At 40.0% G+C, this 21,739-nt stretch overlaps 1 protein-coding gene across 1 annotated transcript in view; it reads right to left on the bottom strand.

The window, feature by feature from the left end:
• LOC127645499 (ephrin type-B receptor 3-like) overlaps positions 1 to 21,739 on the bottom strand; it is a 40,452-nt gene that overhangs the window by 16,923 nt on the left and 1,790 nt on the right. Inside the window, exons 2-9 of the mRNA XM_052129139.1 lie at positions 19,508 to 19,572; positions 17,107 to 17,391; positions 15,813 to 16,200; positions 10,087 to 10,242; positions 8,395 to 8,730; positions 7,112 to 7,236; positions 6,570 to 6,726; positions 5,936 to 6,044 (exon numbers count right to left, since the gene is read on the bottom strand). Of these exons, the coding sequence (XP_051985099.1) occupies positions 5,936 to 6,044; positions 6,570 to 6,726; positions 7,112 to 7,236; positions 8,395 to 8,730; positions 10,087 to 10,242; positions 15,813 to 16,200; positions 17,107 to 17,391; positions 19,508 to 19,572 (1,621 nt within the window). The remainder of the gene's footprint in view (positions 1 to 5,935; positions 6,045 to 6,569; positions 6,727 to 7,111; positions 7,237 to 8,394; positions 8,731 to 10,086; positions 10,243 to 15,812; positions 16,201 to 17,106; positions 17,392 to 19,507; positions 19,573 to 21,739) is intronic.

The raw sequence follows: 21,739 nt of genomic DNA, 5'->3' as shown, positions 1-21,739 counted from the left end.
TGTACTATCAGCGAGCTGAATACTACTGTTGTTCCATTCACCTCTTAAGAAGCGTATGTTGTTGGATATAAGGTGCATTTCCAGCGGCTTTCTCTCCTTCTGCATGACGAGTGCAGATTTAGCCTCTGGGCACTTCGACAGAGCTAAAAGTGTATATTTTCTCAATTAGAGCACACACATTGATGTTGAACGTCTTTTTAAAGATGCGTTTTTATAAAGATGCATTTCCGTCTTTGAGTGATTCCTGGATGCGGTCGTTATCGATCCGGCAGCATCTGTGGATGGTTCATGTTCTCATTGTGAGAATATGACCATGGCAACGTTGCGGTCATGGCTTTCCTTCTTCCGGGGGAAAGCCACTCTAGCCACCACACGCGCGGCGCCTACTACCTACGATATAGGCGATTTGGGGAGTTCAATGGGTGTGGTCTCACCGGGTAATTCCCCTTGGACCTCTCATTCTCCAGCATGCTCGTTTGCTCCCGTCCGGTTCCGAAATGAGACCAGCCCACCTCACGGCCAGCATGATGTTTCTTTCAGGGCCTGCGAGCAGGATGAGTCTTCGATCACTGCATCGGAGAGCGCACTGGCGATATCGGACTTTGATCAATGGTTTGGAGAGCGCACTGCCGATGACTCGACTGGGCTGCCACCTTCGGGTCTGCCCGCCCAGTCTGATGCTGACGCAGAGCTGACCACCATGCTTGCCCGGGCCGCTGCGAGCATTTTGGGCAGGTGATGTCCATCTTGGTGGTCCAGGAGCGCCACCTGTGGCTGAACCTGGTCGAGATGATGGACACTGACAAAGCACACTTTCTCAACGCGCCAATCTACCAAGCCAGAGCTCCCACTACCAGGCAGCTTTATGCCCTGAAGTGGCGTTTGTTCACGAATTGGTGTTCTTCCTGAGCCAAAGGCCCCCGGAGATGCGCAGTCGGGTCAGTGCTTTCCTTCTTGCAGGAGAGGCTGTTCCCCTCCATCTTGAAGGTATATGTAACCGCTATAGTGGCCCACCACGACGCAGTGAACGGTAAGTCCCTAGGGAAGCACAACCTCAACATCAGGTTCCTCGGAGGCGCCTGGAGGCTGAATCCTCCCAGCCCATGCCTCTTCCTCTCATGGGATCTCTCCACGGTCCTCCTGGGCCTTCGGGGAGCCCCATTTGAGCCATAAGATTCAGTCGAGCTGAAAGCCCTCTTCTTGAAGACGGCCTTCCTGATTGCGCTCACCTCCAAGAGAGTTGGGGACCTGCAAACATTTTCTGTCAGCGACACTTGCCTGGATTTCGGTCCAGCAGATTCTCAAGTCATCCCGAAACCCCAGCCGGGCTATGTGCCCAAGGTTCCCACAACCCCCTTCAGGGATCAGGTGGTGAGTCTGCAAGCGCTGCCCCGGGAGGAGGCAGACCCAGCCCTGTCGTTGCTGTGTCTGGTGCTTGCTTTGCGCACCTATTTGGATTGCATGCAGGGCTTTTTTGTCTGCTTTGGCGGACAGTGGAAAGGGAACACTGTCTGCAAACAGAGGCTTGCCCACTGGATCGTGGATGCCATTGCTCTGGCATACGACACTTTGGGAATATGAGCACACTCTACTAGGAGTGTGGCATCCTTGTTGCACTGGCCAATTGCACCTCTCTTGCAGACACCTGCAGAGCAGAGGGCTGGGCTACACCCAACACCTTTGCGAGATTTTACAATCTCCGGGTTGAGCCGATTTCATCCCATGTTTTGTCAGGTACAAACAGGTACAGTTTGGTAATACAGAACAGCTGGCTGGGTGCATCGCTTGCGTATAGCGCCTTTCCCCTTCCCTGAGGCTAAAATGTGTGCTTTTAGCCCCAGTCGAGTTCACAAAGTCATGGACCATGGATGTCCTTCCTCCCTAGCCCTGTGGCTCGCGAATTCGGTGGAGGAGTTTGCAGTCAGACCCACTATGGGTACTAATATGCCCTGTACTGGGATAGGTGCTTCACAGGTGCTGTTTACTCCGGTAACCCCCTGTGATGTATTTTCCACGGTATGGTCTCCCCGGCAGCGGACACGAATCTCCCTTGGGCAGAGTCCTTTCTGTCCTGGTCGCTGTGTTTGTAGAGCTCCTACCCTTCATGGCAGGACCTAATACTGCGCCCAGGGCTTAATTTGTGCCGGGAAAAAACGGATGCGGTACCTCCTAATTTAGATCCGGCACCTGTTTTGGGGGATCCCCATCTCATACAGCACTGAAAGACGTTAATGCTGACCTGTAACCTACATATGTTTTATGAAAAATCATGTATAACAATGATAGTGTCATCAATAACTTGCTATATACCTTTTACATGTAAAATAATAATTAAAGAAAGAAATTAGCTATATGGAGTGTGTAGTCCATGCCATGTTTTGGAGGTGATCGATTCAATTTTACCGCTATAACTATTCCTATTTCCATGGTAATAAACAACCTCTATTCTGTAATTGGCATCTCTCTACACCTCCACAAATTCATTGCTTCTATTTCTCTGCCTTGTTGGACCCCCACTATCTTCATTCCATACGTGAGGTCATGGAAATCAAAAGGACACAGGACTGCAAAAGACACCAGAAGCAAAGCACGAAATAGAGAGACAGAGGGGAAAGCAATGTCTGTTGTATAGCGTTATCTTAAACAACTAAAAGTAACTTTACTGTGGCATTGCTTATGTTGATTACATTGTTTATTCTGTTTTTGGTTTGTTTGTCAAGTGCCCGCTGTAATAAAAGCAACTGATGCAAGCTGTTAATCACTTGAGTTAGTCCACTAATGTGATTTCTCAAATGTTCCGTTACTTCTCCCTCCCCTAATCCTTGCCGGATTGTTCACCCCGCTATGTTCCAGGACCTCGCAATTTACAAATTGAGCACTGAACGCGCCTCTTCCATGTGCGACTCTTGAGCCCACATGACATATCGCCACATCTGAGGAGGGTGTGGCCTCCATGGGGTCTTTTCCCCCTGAAAGAATAGGAAAAGAACCCCTTCCGCGGCGCATACAATCGTGTTAACTGGCCCCAGCCGAATCTAATACTCTGTGGAGAGAAAACATAGAGAGAAAAGGCCGTGGCTGGCACAGCCTGCTCCCATGCTAGTTACATCGCTTCCCCCCCACAGGGATGTGGGGAACTACATGACGTCTTTTGGGGCATTGAGGGAGGTTACATGCAGACTGATGCTCCTGCTTTTATGCTCGCTGCAGCTTGCTTGCACCTGCATCAGCAGTTCACATAACATGGTTCAGCTGTTGTGGCGTTTTTCTATAGGGACCACTAGTGTCACTACATCAACACAACATTGAGTGAGTGACAGAGGGGAATGTCATGGTTACTGTCGTATTCCATTCCATCTTGCCACAACACTGTACTAGCCGCTGATATGGCCGGACCTTGTCTCGGCTCCTCAGCACAAAACCTGAATGGAGTGGGTATTCCAGCTCCTTTTATACCTGTATGTCCTGGGGAGTGGCATGCAAATTCCACTCGCCAATTCTTATTGGCATTTTCTCAAAGAATGGTAGGTGTTCGGGGCTCTCAAGAGTGACCCCTAGTGACCCCTCACTACATCGACACAACGTCTCATTCCCTCCATAAGGGAACGGAGGTTATGACAGTAACGTTGACATTTGACTGCAGGTTTTCAGTGAAATATCCAGGTGGGGAAGCCAAAAGCAAGTAAAATGGTGTCGTATTCAGACTCTGTTTTAAAGTTAATTTTTTTATACCTAGCGCCTAAAACTTTTGCCTGCACCTAACCAATAGTGTTTTAAAATATAAAAGAGATGTTTAAAAAAACATCCTTACCAAATCAACGGCTAAACTTAACTGTTAATGTTTTTAAACATATACGAGAAGTTAAAAAAGATATCCTTATCTGATCAATGCCTAAATTAGTGTTTTAAAATGCAGAAGCGAAATGAAAAAGCATATTTTCTGAGCAACCACCTAATTTTGTGCTGCTTCTAAGACTCTGTTATGTCACATGTCAGTTTGAATTCAAGGCTAGATTTGAACCGCAATTCTCCAACTCTAATTTCAGCACCTTATCAATTGAGCTACCATGCTAGGTATTCAAAAGATGTGTTAGAGTAAAAGTGTGTGGATATAATAAAATAGCAGGATCTGAGTAATAAAGAAAAAAAATAGTATTTATAAAAGTCATAATCAGTGTGAAAGTGACTAAAACACAGTTGTTGTAGTGCCTCTAGTGTTCATTTCACCTGGAAACTGCAGGAAATTGTACCTGGACACACTTGTAACAAGTTTTGCAAAAATGTATATAGTCACGGTTCACTTTGAGACCAGGTTGGTCTTGTAAAACCAAATCACTGGTTAAATCCTTAAGCAGAGAACAACTAACCAACCACAAAACATACATGCAAATCTGTGCTCGGTTCATGCGAGCATCATGTATCTGCAGACAGTGAACAGTTTATTTAAATCTCAGCCTTCTCATTAAGATCTCTTTGTTTCACTAACTCTGCATAAGTAGTGCGTTTGAAAGGAAACAGGGGCCAAAGGGGCCTATTGGAATTCACCATCTGTGGATTCCTTTTGTCTCATGACCTGTGCTAACAATGACGCCTGCTGCTAATTAGCATCTCATCTCCAATTTAAATGCCAGAGGGAAAAGAATAAAGCTTCAGCCCTCACACAATAACACATTAGGATACTAGTGTAGTGAGCATGAATGAAAGAGAAGAAAGAGGCTGAAGCGGAGGGGATGGGATGCTTGGCCCAACAAGGCGGTCACAGTCAAGAAGAATGTGTCAAATGGACACAGTGGCAGTCTGCCGTCTCTGGAGTGATTGGCAATGTCCCAGCGTTCACTCTAATGTGGGGCAAACTGGCCTCAAATGAGCATCTTGTGACACTCTCATAAATATCCAGAGTTTGAAGTATTTTTTGTGTGTCCTATTTGATCTAATTTTGTTGTTGTCCCATTGAGCTTGCTTGACACTACTAAAGTGTTGAAATGACAAACAATTAACATTGCCATTTGCTAAGGCATTCAAATGTTCAAGGTGCCATGTGTTATTTCTGCACCACTAGGCCCACATCCACACTAAATCCGTTTTCACTTGAGAACTCATACACGCAAAAGAAAACTTAAGCACCAAACAGAACTGCCAAAATTCTGAATTTTTAAAACACGTTTTTCGAACATTCCGACCGCGTTCTATTGTTTGGCCAAACAAATAGTCACAACCACTCTCATGCTTTTCATTGAGCTCATACAGAGGAATGATTTGATCGGGCCACAGTGTTTGACTAATACTAGTGTTGACTAATACTAATAACCCATATTTTACTTTTTGTGATTTAATCTCTTAACTGCTGCAAGGAGTTTGACATATATTACAGATGTGTCCTAATGACATGTAAAAGAGAAATAAATTACCACTATCGGTGCAATAATTCTATTCTGAATTTTCTCAGTTATCGGGCAATAATATATTACTTTTTGGCCGACGTCACAAATAACTACTTCTTCAACCCCTCCCCTCCAACCACCTATCTCGATTCTGGTATATAACGTCTACTTCTCAATCAGTTCTTGATTAATAAACTCAAGTCTCGCCTCTAAATTTTTTGTTGAATGTTCTGTTTCTCTCAAAATATGTTACATCGCAGAAGTAAAATGGGTTGCAAACTGCAATTCATCCATGTACGCAGGGGTTGAAGTGGGCCGGAATGGTCCAGAACTGCGTTCCAGCACCTCAGATAAATGAATAAATAAGTAGATTCACTAATATCAATGAAAGCGCGATGGTAGGCTATTGTTAAAAAAAATGTAGCTCAATATGTTGTCCCACAGCGAGTCATTTTTCCCTGTTGCACCTACACAAAATTTGAGAGTTCCCCCACCTGCAAAATCCCACTTTAACCACTGCATGTACGGATAATGTTTTCAACAATTATATTTACCTGAGGCAAACGACAGCGATCACCCCCATGGCGAGGATGACCACAAATCCAGCTGAGGCTGAACCCACAATGAGAGGCAGCAGATCTTGTACTGACCGCTCTGGGTCATCTGTCACACAAATCACATTCATTTCATACACCAGCATACCAATAAGCGCAAAATATACAAAGTCATACTTTGAGACACAGTTAGAGCAATGATCCAAAATCAGTGCAAGCTAAGCTCTACATTTGAGGCATGGTATCCATTACCACAGAAAATTATTTTGACTCATCCCTGAAAAATCATGGTTACAATAACGCTCTTACAATGGATATAAACAAGGTCACATGCTTTAAGGTTTAAAAAGCAGAAAAGTGAAGCCTGTTCTTTTGTTACAGCACTTTCACATGAATTCTTCCTTTATAAATATGTATCTCTTGTCGAAATCACCATTTATGAAGTGGGACTACAATATGCATGTAAAAGTCCTTTTCTTGTATCCTTGCACAAAAATATTGTTGCAAATAAAGAATGAATCAAGAACAACAGTTTGTTAGTTAGGTATATACATTGTTTGTCCCATGAAAATATGCTTGGCCACCAAGTATATTATTAACAGAAATAAAAAGAACATAATGGATATGTCTTTACCATAGAGACTTGTACTGAAGTCCTGCGGGCTGCTGTAGCGTCCGTAACCGGCTACTGTCCGAGCACGAATTTGCACCGCATATACTGTGCCAGCCTTCAAACCCTCCACCTTGGCAGAAGTGTGTTGGGCAGTGACGGTGTGAGAAAATGACTCTCCCTAAGAAAAAACAAGCATGAACACTTAACTCCCCAAAGTAGACACTTCCAAGCTTATTCAGTGCTTAAAGTGAATCTTTAGTTCACTGTTTCCACTGCAATTATCGGATCAAAAGTATATAAAAAGATAAGAGCTAAAACACTTATCCAAACACATGGCTGTAAGTAAATCCTATAGGCGAATTAAGCCCCATTCTTTTAGCATTAGCCATTGGGTTCTGACCAGAGGCCATCTGTTCTGCCTTTGTCTTCCACTTTAAGTAGAGCCAGGGCTACTTTGAGCTCAAGCCAGTTAAAGGCATGCTGGGTGCCTGGTGTAATGTTATCTGGCTCAGGTTCAAGAGTTCTTCAATCAGTGTTGAATTAGATGCACAGCAGTTCCTCACCCTCTCCTGGTACTTGATCTCATAATCCAGGATCACACCATTGGGCCGCTCTGGGGGCAGCCAGGAGAAGCTGAGAGTGCCAGCTGTGGCCCGCATTAAGTGTACGGCGGGGACTGCAGACGGGGCTAGAGGTGTTAAAGGGATATACAGAGAAAAAATCATTAACTTTATTACAGGAATGATAGATTCTTTAAAGACCCTGTGAAATGGCTTGGCAGTTATCTTTCATGTTTCCTTGACATATTTCTTGTTGAAAAGTTGGCCGGGACATATAGAAGGGCAAAAACCAAAAAACAGCCAATAGCCTTCAATTTACATCACAAAGTCATGAACCACGATTTGCTATTTGCTATTGCTAATCAGTTTACGTTATAAGGGGGAGGTATTCAAGGGAGCAATTGATTGGACAAAAAATGGGCATGACTCTGAGTGCAAGATGAGTCATCAATATTTTTTATCTGTACATTTTAAATGCTTATATATCTGCTAAACAAACATTTTGTTAACTTTTAGAAGTATGCTAGCACATAGTTGGCCTCAAAGCAACTCAACTTAAGGTTCAGTATCATTTGAGGGTGCAAATGGAAATCTAGAGAACAAAGATCAGATGGAAATTTCAACGGGGTACAAAGAATTTGGCATAACATGCAGAGATACAGTACATGCAAATATCAATGATTAAACAATCAACAAACTATATGATAAAGCTTTCAAAGAAGCATAGTCAGATATATAGAACATAGACAATTAAACAGAAAGAAATACATATTTATATATTTTTAATGAACAAATCAGTGATGCTTGCCTATGCAAAAATCACTGCCACAATACTATGGTTGACTGTGCGTTGCTAAGCAGTTGCTGGGGTGTTCTGAGTGGTTGTAAGCACATTGTTAAGTAGTTACTAGGGTGTTGCTAGGGTGTTCTTGAGTGGTAGCTTACTGGCCCAAACTAAAAGAGTCCACCACTGAGTCTCTATGATATTTTGGTCTAAAGAAATGACTAGAGTCTCTCCTTCAATGTAAGTCTATGGCATTTTTCCACCCATTTTATCATCTGCCAGGTGAAAATCGTTTGTCAGACTGCTAGAAAAGTAATAGTACACCTTCTCTGAACAAGCCATGTGATTTGAGATATGATTTATGTTCGTAGCACAAACAGTGTGGGACATGTATGCATGTATTTTTAATACTTAGGGTTAGGGGTTTGATTAAATCCCTAACCCCATGTATGAGCAATAGTAATATTGATGCTTTACTTATCAAACACAACTAATCTCTCACCTGCTTGATTGGTGGTGATATTGACTGTGGTGTAGTGTGGCGTGGATGGATTCTTGGAGGAAACTCCGTTGACGGCCTGGATCTCAAAGCTGTAATGCGTATGTGCCTGTAGATTCCTCACTGCCGCCTGCCTTTCAGCCAGACCCAGTCGCCGTGGCGACACCTCCACATTATCGTCACATCGGACGCAGGACCCACCATCATGCAGGCACTTTTTGCACACCACATTGTACACAACGTCACCTCGCCCACCCAGATCCCGTGACTCGGACCACTCGAGCGACACAGAAGTCTCATTTACAATGGAGATCACGTTTAAAGGTGCTGAGGGAACAGCTAAGAGCACAACGGTAAAGTGTTAGGCTTATGGACCAATGCAACATAATATGGGGTAGTTAACAATAAATACTTTTAGAACGGTGGTAAGTCCTGTGGTGTAACGTGCCATAATCTATCTAAAAAAATGTAAACATCATTTTGCTAATTATTGTATTATTTCTATGCATGCAGCTTTTAGCTCATATTATTTGAATGACTACATGTAATATTTGTACTATGGTGAGCAGTAAAAGGAATTCAGATATACACTTTCTCTTATATGTTCATTTACATTTTCATCTAAAATAAATGTTGATTAAAAAGAATCCATGGACACATTATCATCATCTACCCATGTCCTATAATTTGGAAGCGTTTTACAATAAGATTCTTTTCATCAAAAAAACATATTAGTATATGCTGAAATTAACATTAAGCAAGATTAATAAGTGCTTCATTGTTCATGTTAACAAATAAAAGCTACTGGTAAAGTGTTACAAGTAATTTAATAGGGCAAATTAGATGTCCTGCAGCAAAAAAATCTTACATTATTCAATTGCGACATGTATGCAAGCATTTATCCTGCAGAATACTTTGTTTAATCATAAATAATAAATCCAGTAGACTCCCTTTTTTTTATTAACTACCACATTTTCATTGATTCTCACACTGTAATCTGACACTAATTAAAAAATCAGGAGGGTTAAAAAATGCAGGCTGTCACTGGTAAATTATTACATTTTTCTTGCATATTTGTTCCAAAAATGACTTATGGGGAACGCAAGTCCAAAGTGTTAACTTGTCAGGGTCAAATTTCTCACCAATTAATCTTGCATCAGTGAATCATGATGTAAAATAATTTAAACCAGAGGCTGGAATTTCAACGCACAACCACCTAAGGAATTTGAAGCTTAAGTTACAATTATAAAAAAAAATTGTAACTTAAAAAAATTGGTTCATTTTTACCTCCAGCACAATTGACTTTTTTACAATTATTATTATGAAAAACATCCAGACTTCTTGAAAAATGTGTTACAAAAGACCACCAATGCAAAAATGCTGTCCAGTCACAGGCTTGTGCAACACATTGCATCTACGTGTGAATTAATGTGGTATTTCCAATTAAACCCATGTGTCAAGATTCAACTGCCCTGAAGCTAACTAGTTGTAATCGCGTGTTCTATGTGTTAGATACAACCGGCAAACTTGCATTAGTGATGTTGACCTTTTTATCTGCTTGTTTTTCCGTGTCATCAGTCAAGTTCGCCTCAGGGCAAATGCAGGAAACATTTCACCAAATAATTAGCACAATGTGGTGCTAAAACATATTTCCTGTCCTGATTTAACAAGTGCCACTGATGATACATCACTTACTAGTGCAGGCGTTGTCAGGTGAGTCATTGTCAGCACGATAGTAGCCATTTTGACAAGGACACACACTGGACGCCCTAGAGCTGGCCCGGCTGTTGGGAGGGCACGGCACACACAAACCATCGCCCTGTTTGGATTTGAAGGTCCCCGGGGTGCATGCTAAAGGGTGGCGTAGAAGAAAAAAGTTTAAAAGAGTTAAGCAAAGCAGAGGTCCTCAAACAAATTTGCTTTAGGACACAAATGTTATATTGGACATGAATTGGCAACCCAGCACATTACCAAAATATGTTTATCGTACAAAAGTACACAAAAATGTCAAAAAAGCAAATAAAAAATACAGCAAACTGAATAGGCCCAACAATGTGCTAAATTACTACCATAATATAGGCTAAATAGAAACATTTTGGTTTTTAAATGTCTCTTAAATGGTTTCATGCTTTTGGCAACCAATAATTTAGCACAGTAGGCCTAGTTCTCAATCTATTTTGATGAACGCCCCCCTACTTAATTGCCTTAACATAGTAAGCACGAAGCATGGATCTTCTTCACTACCATATGGGTAGATGTAACATGATTTCTATAAAACAAACTATGGCATTTTTGATATTATAAAAAGTAGACCTACTCTAAACTCATGTAAAAAAAAAAAAGAATACAAAATATAAATATTTAAAAGTTGTAACAAAAATGTATTATATTCCCTCACTCCCCTAATGTAGCCTATGACAAATGTAATAGAGCTGAAGCTGAAGTAGTGATATGATCATATTTACTATCAATCTATTTCTGCCTAAAGTACAGGCAGTGTTCCTATAGTAAAGTCAAGGGTGGTGAGGTAGAATTCTGTGCCCAATTCAAATGGTTTCTGCTTCTCACTGATTCTCGCAAAGCTGCAAGTTTAAGAGCTCAAGCTTTAAGAGCTTTGTGCTCAAACTGCTCCATTGAGCCGTATCCACCTAGAGTCATACAGGTGCATTAGCCGAGGTTGTGCCTCCACCTGGTATTTGACGCTGCTAAACCAGACACTTCAGACGCGTCGCTAGACTTCAAAATCAGATGATCTGCAGTAAAAAATGTGTACCAACATGTATAAACGAGAACCAACTGATATACTTCAAGTCTAGATAAATGTTTTAATGCAAAGAGGAACTTGATGATAGATTTCATTATTATGTCTGATAAAAATTTGTCTCGGCACCACCTGATTTAGCACAAACAAATCTAAATGTGTATCCTTACTGCTAGTGAACACATATTTTACCTTGCATAGTTGTGTTCATATTTATCAAGAATATATGTAACTTGCCTATGTTAGCATCTGCCTTGTTTGGCTAGCTTCTACTAAGCGACAGCAAATTTGCACCAAAATACCCATTTCGTTGAATTCACAGCCTTTTGACGTCAACAACAAAAGATGCAGTATGGGAATTGTTTTATACTCTCTTTTAAAAGTATTATTAGCCTATTTAATTTGCTACCTTAACTATGCTTGTTGCATGTTAGCATTAGCATTTAGCATTGTTTTTCCCTGCTGTCCATGACCCTACCTGAACAGATTTTTAGGCCACAATACACCAGATGAGAATCATAAAATATAAGATTCAAACATTTTTGAACAAGAATTATCATCGAAGCTCAGATAAAGTTAGTTTGCTAACAGCACCACTAGGGACAAACTGTGTTATAATAGCCTGCTGCATTAAAGTGAGTCAGTTTCTGTCTGAAGAAAAAGGCTGATGTAACAGTCTGGCTGACAAATCTGCTGCTTTCACAAAGCTCCAATGTTTTTCTCCCTGTAAACAATCTCCACCCCTCCCCCCACTGTATCAATGCTGCATATGACACTGAAGACAAATGATAGCAAGTAGAGAAAAAAATAATCCTCAATATTCCTCCCATGACACATATTACTTCACAGCTAAATCTGAGAGCGAGTGTAATAAGACAGTGGAAAATCTGTGCGAGTGGCCCCTGCTCCCTGACTTAACACGCATGGTGTTTCCGCATTAAGACAGAGCGAGAGAAGAGACAGGAAGACCTTAGAAACACACAGAGAGACAGTCAGAACATGCCCAGCCAGACAGGTATATGTTAACTGTCAGGGATCAAAAATAAGGATGGCTGAGACTGTCCGGACTAGTGCGGGAGTCACTAGTTTTTTTAGGCCAATGCTGCATTGTCATTAAATATTTGTTGATATTGTGCATCTGATTTAATGCCTTGCAAACTTAAACATTTGATTTCCAGTGATGTATTTTGAAATGAAATTGGGAGATTGCCTTGTGAAAGTCTTGGAAGTATCTATAAGAATGGGTTGAGTCAGTAACCAGTCAGTAATGTTTGGAATTAAATCCCATTGTTTTCCAGCAAAAGTGCATTTATGTATTTCTCTATAGTCATGCAGTTATTAAACCTGTCTAATTTGTTTTTATATATTTTTAGAAATGTAAAACCTAATTTTAATTTACTTATTCATTTGTTATTTATTTTGGTTACTCATTTAATATTTATTTATGCAATACAAATGACTGATAGGCTATGCAACCTAGTCTCATAGACTGAACGTTACTATACAATTTTTTATACTTTTACATGCCGTGTTCTATGTTTCACCACAGTTTCCTGGTGAAATTAAAAATTTTCACATATCCTAGCTAAGCTGGGGTCAGAGTGCAGGGTCAGCCATGCCACAGAACCCCTGGAGCAGATAGGGTCAAAGGCATTGCTCAAGGGCCCTACAACAGTTTTGTCTTGACAGTGTTGGGGCTTGAACCCCCGACCATCAGTAACCCAGAGCCTTAACAACTGATCCACCACTGCCCTTAATTTAAACTTTATTGTTTTGTGTATGTAAAACTCACACTTGTCACGAGACCAGGTTTTTTATATGTAATGCAAATATTAAATAAAATATACATAATAAAATGTGAAATGAGAAATATTTGTAAAAATACATTTATTTTCTTTTTGTATATTTTTATAAATGGTAATTTTGGTGGCTCAGTGAAAATGTTGGCCGGACAAGTACAAATATGGACTATTGGCCCCATCGGGCCAGCAGAACTAAAAAAAATACTCATTTGCTGAGCCCTGAAATGGGCTTTACTTTTTCCCTGTGCATGTGTGTGTGTGTGTGTGTGTGGGCACGGCCGCATGTGGATTACAGCTGGAAGGTGATAAAGGAAATTAGACACTCTCTCCATTGGCCACGGTGCATCTCGCAGATCTAGCGCCGCCGGGAGAGTCGTTTATCAGTCCTTTAAGGCAGACTCTTAACCTTGAACAACCATATGGAAACAAATGAGCTGCCACATTCTGGCACTCTCAAAGGAAGTTCCGCTCTGTCCACCAGCTCCTTCCCAGCGAACAGTCCAGGAGGCCCGTCCAATTCGCATTTTATTACTGTGAGTCCACCTCATCATTTGTTCACACTCCCTTCCCTCCTCCCCACTCTCTGTAGTCTGTCTTTTAATTTTCACCATTACTCTCCCCTCCGCGTTTCTGAATTCGTCTCGCCTTCTGCAGCACCATCCGTCTCTGGTATATCGCTCTGTTAGGACCCTATCAGATGTGTCAGTGGAAGCTGTGGACTGCTGCTGTTGGCAGCTTTTATCTCTGACACCACTGCAGTCCTCCGCCCATTACTGAGACTCTCTCTCTCCTCTATGCTGAGCCCAGATAAGGTCTGTGTGGAGACTGTGGATCAGCATGATTGAATCCGCACATTGTTCAGACTGTATAATGCTCAAGACTCCAGATTCTGCCTAATGCCACGAAATACTAGCCATGCTAAGCTCCAAAATCAAGGCCTTTTTATATTCATCTACAAAAGCTTTTATCCTCTTAGTATTTTTGGCCTCATCGCAAACTCCCCACTAAAATGCATGTTGAAATCAATTAGATTCATATTTTTTTATAACACTGCTTGTTTGGTAGATGAATTTGCATTTTAACCATATTTTAGTGTATGTGTGTATGTGTGTGTGCCAACCAAATGTCCTCACAAGGATAGTAAAATCAGAAATTTCTGACATTGGAAAACAGTAGAATACACATCTGAAAAAATTATGACAATGTAAAATTGCAAAAAGATTTCTGTGAGGGATAGTTTTAGGGGTTGGGTTAAAGGTATAGTTCGCCCAAACATTAAAGAATTTTTTGAAGAATTGTTCAGCTCTGTAGGTGCTCACAATGCAAGTGAATGGTGATCAGACCTTTGTGGCCCCAAAACTCACATAAAGGAAACCAGTGGTTAAATCCATATCTTCAGAAGGGATGTAATAGGTGTGAGTGAGAAACAGACCAATATTTAAGTAATTTGTTTACTCCACATCTCCACTTTCACTTTTAAATCTGAAAGTCACATGTGGTGCCTGTTTAGTTTCACTTTCACGTCTTTCACATCTGTGAAATTGGAGATTTAGAGTGAAAAATGACTTAAATATTGTTCTGTTTCTCACCCACACCTATTATATTCCTTCTGAAGATATGGATGTATACATATACTGTAGACATATGGATTATTTTTTATGTTTCATTTTTGTGATATTTGGAGCTACAAAGGTCTGATCACTATTCACTTGCATTGAATGGACCTACAGAGCTGAAATACTTTTCAAAAAATCTTTATTTATGTTCAGCAGAAGAAAGTAAGTCATACACATCTGAGATGGCATGAGCATGAGTAAATAATGAGAGAATTTACATTTTTGGGTGAACTATCCCTTTAAGGGACATAAAATGGCATTAGTTATATATAAAACTAGATCTCTATGGAGAGGTCCCAACATGGTAGAAAAACAAATGTGTGTGTATGTGGGCCAGGTTTTCCCTATATAATGGGGAACAAATGTCCTCGCTAGGGCAATCAAATCTGAAATTACCTATATTTTAGGGTCTAGCAAATGGTTCCCATGAGGAAAACAGCTTAGTAAACATACTTAATAATCTTTTCATTAAAACCTTAAAATGCTACTACGGTTTCAATGAGAGTTAGGTTAAGGGGTAGATGATAGAAGATATTATTAGCTCAGTATAAAATCAAAGGAAAGTCTCCACCATGTGTGGGTTTCCTTAGCTATAATTTTGGGGACAAATATTTGTTCATGATATTTTGACCCACGTTAAAAAACATGGGGTACATATATATACGTAATATAAAAAATATTAAAATAGAGCCTTAAATGTATTTGATTAAAATATACATGACATTTCAGCCACCATCAAAGCATTCATCAGACTGCCAAAGCCCTGAAGGTGGCCATAACATCATAAAAAAAATAAATAAAAAAAAAAATAATAATAATATATATTATATATAGCACCTCGAAGTAAGACATTTTGATTTTTGGTTGCAACTCCTTCTTTTCAACTATATATATATATATATGTAAGATGGCAAAAAAGTCACATGATCAAAGACACCTTAATTAAAGAATTAATGGAATATCTGATTAAAAAGCTACCAATTCATGTGAACATATATAGCAAAAAATTGACATAATGTAGGGTTAAGCAATTCAGAGTGTCATTTATGTGTTAAAAAAACACAGATTTAAAATTAGCATTGCTGGTGACCGCTTAAAACAACATAATAAAATCTATTTGACCTGCAAGTAACCTCTGCATCTCTTCCATACAGATTTATAATCTGTATTGTAGCATCTGCCAGCAAACACTCAAAAGCTTTGGCGACAATCCGCTTTAGATTTAAAAAGCCAAACACTCACCCTGGCACTGAGTGTCTGTCTTGGCCGGCTCAAAGCCCGGCATGCAGGTGCACGCTCCCACGGGGACCATCCATTCTCCATCTCCATTGCAGTACAGCTTTAGAGGGACTGATTCCTCCACGGCATTTAGCACGCAGGCTCCAGCAGCGATGACTAGTGAGGTGGCCTCGGCACCCGTGGCTGTCTCTGGGAAGACTGCGAAGTTGGCGATGGTGGTGGAGCACTTTTTAAAAAAGATCCTGGCAGAGATGAGAGACATGCAGGCGCCCAGATCCTGGAAGGCCAGGTAGAAACCAGCTTTGGAAAGAGGACCAAAGCTCCGTACTTTGGTGTTGACAATCCCTGTCTCCAGCAATGAGAAGCTCTCATCAGGAGCTATAGTGTCCACCTGGGACAGAGGACAAGAAGACAGAGTATAAGGAAAATAAGATGATATAAAAAATCTGTCCCTTTTTCCTAACCTAAAACTATAACCTTATCTTAACTAATAGTGTCCAAATACAAGATGAGACATGAAAAGAAAAATTTTGGAAGCAACCAGGTCATCTCGTGTAAGTTCTATGACACTTTCGTCTCATGTTTCAGCTTGCTTGCTTGACTGTTCTCCAACCACTGACATCAGATCAGCTACCACGCAAGTATGTATTTTGTAATACAAGTGTTAAAATATGTGTAATGCATTAGAGTAAAAGTGTTTCGAAATAATAACATAGCAGAGTATGAGTAATTTAACAAAAAATACGTGTCCGTGATTTCTGTGACAGTGAACAAAAGGCACTATTGCTGTAAAATTTTTATTTCACCTGGAAACTGCGATGAAATGTAGAATTTGACACGTAAAAGTCAGTTTGCGAAAATTGTATTATGGTAATGTTCATTCCTTGAGACTAGGCTGCAGCCAAACTTTAATTCTCTGAAGAACAATCTGAAAACCTGGAAACATAAGCAAAAGACCTCAAGTACTTTTCATTTAATCCCTAATAAATGCTGTCTAGGAGAATCAGTTGAGATATTAAAGCTGAAGTGTGTAATTTTTTCAATGTTAAAATACTTTCTCATATCCCAGCTTACTTAGAAGACAACTGTACGGCATCCCGACCAATTGATTGATTGAATTGTGATTCCTGGATTCTTTTTGTAAATAAATCTAGTATATATCCAGTATCCAGTATCCAGTATATATATATATATATGTCCCCAAGTCAAGAGTGAAAATACCACCATTCACCTAAATGTAGTAAAATAAATCTCTATGCAAAGTCATTATTTAAAAGGCAAACTCATTCAAGCTGACCTTTACGTAGGGGTTCTCCCTCCAAGGCGGGCTGCTGGCTGTGGCTGTGTCTCCATCTGATTCATAGTAGAACAGATTAAAGGTCTCCTTACAGGACCCGGGAATATTAGGGATACTCCCACAGTCCCGCACAGAGAACTTGAGCTCCACGTAGACTCGAAGGACTCCTCGACGGGGGATGAAGTCTGTCCGGAGCCAGTTGTTCTGATTGGGCTCCCGCACGTTACAGACCTGGTATGTCCTGATGGGGCTCGAGTGGTCATCATATCCACTCACTTCCTCCCACTGAGAAGATGATAAATGACTGTCACTGACTGAGTGTACAATGGACTGTCTTTATAAGGGCAAAGTAACTGTATTTTTATTGTTTTAACTGTTTCCAACAAAGGGACCAGTGAAATTGTATGAAGAGTAATTTATCAGTCAGTTTCGAGGGAGTGATGACCAACATATTGGCCAGGCTGATGAATCAGCCAATATTTACGAGATTAACGGCATCAGCTTATAATCATGTCCGCTGGCTGTTACCTCACTCATCTACCAGCATCATTTTCATCCTTTTCAATGGATAATAAACAATTTGTGTTTTTCTGTTTTCTGTAAAGCTGTACGTTTTGGTACATTTACACTAATTCGCCACCTCGTAGTATCCTGATGAATTCTATTGAGACTGTTCAGTGGCATAGACAAGGGTGTGCCAGGGTGGGCCTTGGCCTACTCAAAGATCCAGGCCCACCCATAATATTACATATATTTTTTTTTACTTCAAATATATATTTATAAAATAGTTAAAAAAAATGCATAAATTATGATTTCTGAAAGTGTGGAAGAACTGTTTGAAATGTGCAGCATCTCTGTTAAGGAAATTTTGTTAAAAAAATAAAAATAAATTGGCCCAGCCATTTTTATTTAGGCCCACCAAAAAGTAATTTCCTGGCAACTCCCTTGAGACTGTTGATTTGTGTTATTATTGAATTTTTTTTATTTGCCAATGCTATTCAAGATACATTCTTCGAAAACAAGCTTCATAAAAATGTACTTACACTCATGTTTTTCAAAACCTGTTTGTCTTTCTTTCCTCCATGAACCAGTAAAGGAGATGTTAGGCTGAATATTAATCTCATTCACTTTATTTTCATATTTTTTTTCCCATACAATGAAAGTGAATGGTGACTGAGGGTAAAATTGTACCTAAAATACAATGCTCCAATTTTTGTACACAATGGAAGAAAGAAAGACATGCGGGTTGGAACAAAATGAGGGTGAGTAAATTATACAAAGTTTTCATTTTTGGGTGACCAATTACTTTTAAAATATTTTTAAAAATAAGCACAATTTTGCTCATCAGGTAAATGTATATAATTTAAAGGATCTGTAGAAGATACTGAAGTATATGTGTGGCCTCTAGATATCAGTATAAGCATCAGGCATATATCAACCACTATTCCAAATTTACTCGTTACAATAAAACTAGAAAGAAAAAACATGGAACCCAGAAACGGCATAACTTGTTACACTCATCATCCTCTTTGTTCTCTAAGCCATCCCTGTATTTCATTTAAATTTCAAGGTAAAACAATACCAGTAATCCAGTAAATCTAGATTTACTAATCATTAAAAAGACGACAACACCTTCAACTTGTGCCCCAAAGTAGCACTAAATGAAAGTGGGAATAATGAACAGCTTAAAATGCTCAATTATATTCATGTTGAGGGTTTGGGTAAATAGAAATGTTTTCTCAAAGGTGACATTTTGGTTTCCTGAACTTCTCACAACACAATTAATAGGCATCACAGTGAGGGGTAGCATGTGTTTATCTCCAGGTGTGAAGGAACACATTACTTATGATGATGCATTGCTTTTGAGATGCCAGACATGGAGCACCAGCCTGCGGAAAGGGCTGAGCTGCTTAAGATTGTTGCCATGGCAACCCATCATTTCCATTGACTGAATTCGCATGCACATTCCAAAGACAAATCGTACTATGGGACAGAGTGGATTTGGGGGGTGGGGAGTGGAGGTGTCAAGCTTAAGGTCACAATTGCTCTGGTTAATTTTCTAAGGAGTCACATGTGCAAAATAAACTGCTGTCTTAAAGGGATTGTTCACCCAGAAATGAAAGTTCTGACATGATTTACCCTCAGGTTGCTCCAAATCTGCCTGACTTTCTATCTTATGAGGAATGCAAAAGGAGATGATAGGTAGTATGTTATAGTCTCGGTCACCATTCACTTTCATTACATATTTTTTCCATACTTTTGTGCTTAACAGAAGATAGAAAGCCATAAGTGTTTGTAACAACATAAGAGTGAATAAATGATGACAACATTTTCGATGCATAAGTTGATAAATGCACACCCTTATAGACAATTACAATGAGGAAAAAACAAACACACTCACCCCACTTTCTGGATAGGTGGTCCATGCCAGCTCTGTAGTAGCCCACCTGCTGTCCATAAGCGTCTCTGCAAAATAGACAATCAGTGAGGCTCCAGACAACAGCATCCTCAATTGCAAACACAACAGCGCATCACTGTGCTAAAAAACGTTATTGATAGCCTCAATTGCAAACACAACAGTGCATCACTGTGCTAAAAAACGTTACGTATATATATTTATACATATCAATGCAATTCACACATTTGAATTCCTCGCATAGTCTGTGGAAGGCGTAATCACAGTTTTCAATGTGCACACTAATAATGCAATCTGCATTTATCTACACACTACAGCACTGGCCTGTGCCTGATCTCAGAACAGATCCTGTGCTCTCCGCACAGTGACATTCTGCATCAGACACTCACTTTTCTCTAAATACACTCCAATCAGTGGACCAAAACTGTAAGTGCCAATTTCTGCAAATGAACTGCACATGCAAAAGTTGTATTCACTTTATAAGTCGGTGTTCGATGAAGCTAAGCGTTGCTTCTAATTAATGTGACACACACACATCTGCAAGCAAGTCCATGGAATATTTAGAGCATAACATCAACTTAGCTGATTAAGGCCCCGGCAAATAAGTCTGCATATGTAGTGCACACTGGCGAACAGACACATGGTGTTTATGTGTATATTGCACCTCCACGTTTATAGTGCTGTAAATCATAGAAAGAGAAAGCTAATTGTGTGATGAAATAGCTGTAAGGATATCTCACTGTGTGAAATATTCATAAAATTGGATTGAAGTTCTTTTGATGCTTTGATCAATCCCTTATGACCGCATCCAGTCAAGTGCCTTAAGTCTCTTTGCATCTGCGAATATGGCTTCATAGGGGAACACAGTGTCACAATTCTTTCATTTCCAAACAAAGCAGCTTATACAGTGTATTTCACAGAAATTAGTAACATACAGTAACATTAGTATCATTTAAAACTTTGCTTTGTACTGTCAGCAGATGTACCAAACTCATTTTTCTTGTAAATATTTTTTGTAATTTTGGTATGCTTCCACCATGTGCGCTCAGAAAGAAAAAAAGGGAAATGTTTTATTCAAATGCTACAAGCTTATAATAACATTGTAATAACAGATAATCGCCAAACTTTAGACCACAGTGACAAAACTGCTAACAGGCCTAACAAAAACTCCTCATTTGTTTTATAAATAGATACCACAGTGCTTGGGAGGCTTTAGACAGATGGACTGAATTGACACAAGGGACCCAAGGGATGCATCTTGTCCTCTTTTCCTCTTGTCTGAGGTGCTCGGGCCCACTTGACCTGCACTGCAAGTGTAACTAATGCAGTCTGTTAAGAAACCTGCTTGGAAACTTGTGCCTGTGAGTCACACACCTACTCTCTCTCACACAGACACACACAGACACACACACACACACACACACACACACACACACACACACACACACACACACTGTATCGATTGAGATCCTGACAGTGAAACTGAAGAAGAATCGAGGTAGCCATGGCCAAGGTGAAGGAGTATCTGGCTGCACTGTAATTAAGGATTCCTGGGACACAACTGAGGTGCATAATAATGCCAGCTATGCATGTTTGCACAATTTAAATATACCACATTAATGGAATAGTTCACTCAAAAATGCAAACTCTGCCATCATTTACTCACCCTCATGCTATTCCAGAAGTGTAGGAGTTTCTTTCTTCAGCAGAACACAAACGAAGATTTTTAGAAGAATATTTCAGCTCTGTTGGTCCATACAATACAGGTGTATGTGGCCAGAAATTTGAAGCACCAAAAAAGCACATAAAGGCAGAAAAAATCACTTCAGAAGACGTTGATTAAACCACGGGCGTCTTGTGGGATACTTTTATGCTGCTTTTATGTGAATTTTTGAGCTTCAAAGTTTTGGTCACCATGCACTTGCATTGTATGGACCAACAGAGCTGAAATATTCTTCTAAAAATCTTCATTTGTGTTCTACAGAAGTCATACACATCTGGGATGGCATGAGGGTGAGTAAATGATTAGAACTATTCCTTATAAAACGATATAATTTTGAATATGCAATTAATATTTGTCAAGTGTTAAATTACAAGGAAATGGGAAGACTAATTGCCATGTATTTTTTTAATTAATGTATTTTTTGGCCAAATATGCAAACTACAGGTTTCTATCGCCCTCAGAAACGGACTGTTATAAAAATTATGATGCAAACA

This window comes from Xyrauchen texanus, chromosome 6, assembly GCF_025860055.1.
Source record: "Xyrauchen texanus isolate HMW12.3.18 chromosome 6, RBS_HiC_50CHRs, whole genome shotgun sequence".
In the NCBI taxonomy this organism is placed as follows: Eukaryota; Metazoa; Chordata; class Actinopteri; order Cypriniformes; family Catostomidae; genus Xyrauchen; species Xyrauchen texanus.
Note: the sequence above shows the minus strand (reverse complement) of the source record. Positions and strands in the feature narration are given on the sequence as shown.